Genomic DNA, 1,971 nt, shown 5'->3' with positions numbered 1-1,971 from the left:
ATTCATTTGATATTTATTGTTAGTCGATATATATACATTCATTTTATTATTATTATTGTATTTTGACAGGAAAACGAGCTATATTTTTGAATAGAATTGATTTTCGAATGTATATATATATATATATATATATCATACAGTATTAGGATAAAAATGTATAACAGTTTATCAAGTAGTTAGCGTGAACAAATCTCATAAGGAAAAAAAAACATCATTTTGTTCCATAAATATATATAATTTAATTTATATAAGGGCATTACTATACAAAAATGCCTCACGCTTAGAGGGACTCCATAAGTCAAAACTACCAAAAGAAGCCAGCCTCTTTCACGGATAGATAGGGATGAACAATCGTCTATGTACTATGCTGAATACATGGAGTGTTCGTCAGGGTATGTTGATTCTTGTTTATTCTTATGTGCCTTGACCATACGTGTACTGATGAATAAAAGATGCAGTTTACTGCATTAATTATGAAACCATTGGTTTACCGTTAAGTTAAAAGTTTTTAGGAGATTAGCTTTGAAAGTTGCATTCCCTCAGTAAAAATGTGCTTATTTTTGTAGTTTTGACTTATGGAGTCCCTCTAAGCGTGAGGCATTATTATATATATATATATTCGGGAATAAATGATGGATTATTTCCCTTATGAGGTTTTGTTCAGGCTAGCTACTTGATAAATTCTTGTAAAAGAATTCATCCTATTATTGAATTGAAATATATAACAAGAATATATTCAGTGCTGAATTTATTCTGAAAAAAACACATGTACCGAGATGCAATTCGAAATCCCTGCCACTTATATAGGTAAATAGCGATAAACAGTCTTCTATGTACTTTACTGGATACACGGTGTTCGTTTGGTATGTTGATTTTCTGTTTACTTCTCTTTATTTTGACCATATTATACTAACGAGTAGAGGTTGTATAATACTACAATAAATGCGAAATCATGATCTATAATTCAGTCTGTTTTTAAGGGGCTGGCTTTGAGAGTTGCATTTCCTCGCGTTCGGTAAAAATGTGTTTTTTATGGTAGTCTGACCTTAGAGTCCTCCATAGCGTAAGGCATTATTGTATAGTAATGCCCTTATATAGATAAATATATATTTTGGGAATAAATGATGGATATTTTCCCTTATGAGGTTTTTTTCACGCTAGCTACTTGATAAATTCTTGTAAAACAATTCATCCTATTATTGAATTTATATATATATATATATATATACAGAGAAAGAGAGAGAGAGAGAGAGAGAGAGAGAGAGAGAGAGAGAGAGAGAGAGAGAGAGAGAGAGATAGAGAGAGAGAGAGAGTGAGAGAGAGAGAAGAAGAAAGAGAGAGAGAGAGAGAGAGAGAGACACTCACACATATATATTTGATTGGTTGTGATTTCCACAAATAAAACCGTCAACTACGAAAAATTTTATGAAGACTTTTAATATGGGTGTCTAATGAATGCATCTAATGTACAACGATCATACTAAAAATTGAAGAAGTAAAAGTCGTGCATCATGACTCCAAGTTTCACGTATGATTCATACAGTATGTCCATCAGATATGCACGTTATGGCGTCAAATGTTATCCACATCGCGCACTTGTGGAGAGAGGCAAGGTTATCGATCTTACAAATAACTCAGTCACGCCACTTTGTTTAATGATATAGTTTGTTAGCACACACACTTATAGATATATAAACCTATACACACACACACACACTACCGCATGCACAAACACACGCACATACACACAGACGTATCTATCGAATATGCATATAAGAATAGTTTTTTTTTCTTACCTTGGAAGTTTCATTGCAAGCCTGGAGAGTATAAACTCCAATCACCTGTTGAAATCGACTGATATGCAGCAACATAAACGTGTTTTTTAAACCGCACGCTGAAACGAGGCAAAATAACATATACCGTGTTAATATATATAATATATAGCGGTATTTCGTCCAATTCCTTCTGGTG

General features: G+C 32.9%; 1 protein-coding gene across 1 annotated transcript in view; it reads right to left on the bottom strand.

Moving 5' to 3' along the window:
• LOC106877684 (pleckstrin homology domain-containing family G member 7) overlaps positions 1-1,971 on the bottom strand; it is a 183,844-nt gene that overhangs the window by 3,556 nt on the left and 178,317 nt on the right. Inside the window, exon 13 of the mRNA XM_052974963.1 lies at positions 1,797-1,894. Within this exon, the coding sequence (XP_052830923.1) occupies positions 1,797-1,894 (98 nt within the window). The remainder of the gene's footprint in view (positions 1-1,796; positions 1,895-1,971) is intronic.

This window comes from Octopus bimaculoides, chromosome 20, assembly GCF_001194135.2.
Source record: "Octopus bimaculoides isolate UCB-OBI-ISO-001 chromosome 20, ASM119413v2, whole genome shotgun sequence".
Lineage (NCBI taxonomy): Eukaryota > Metazoa > Mollusca > Cephalopoda > Octopoda > Octopodidae > Octopus > Octopus bimaculoides.
This window is presented reverse-complemented; position numbering and strand designations above follow the sequence as displayed.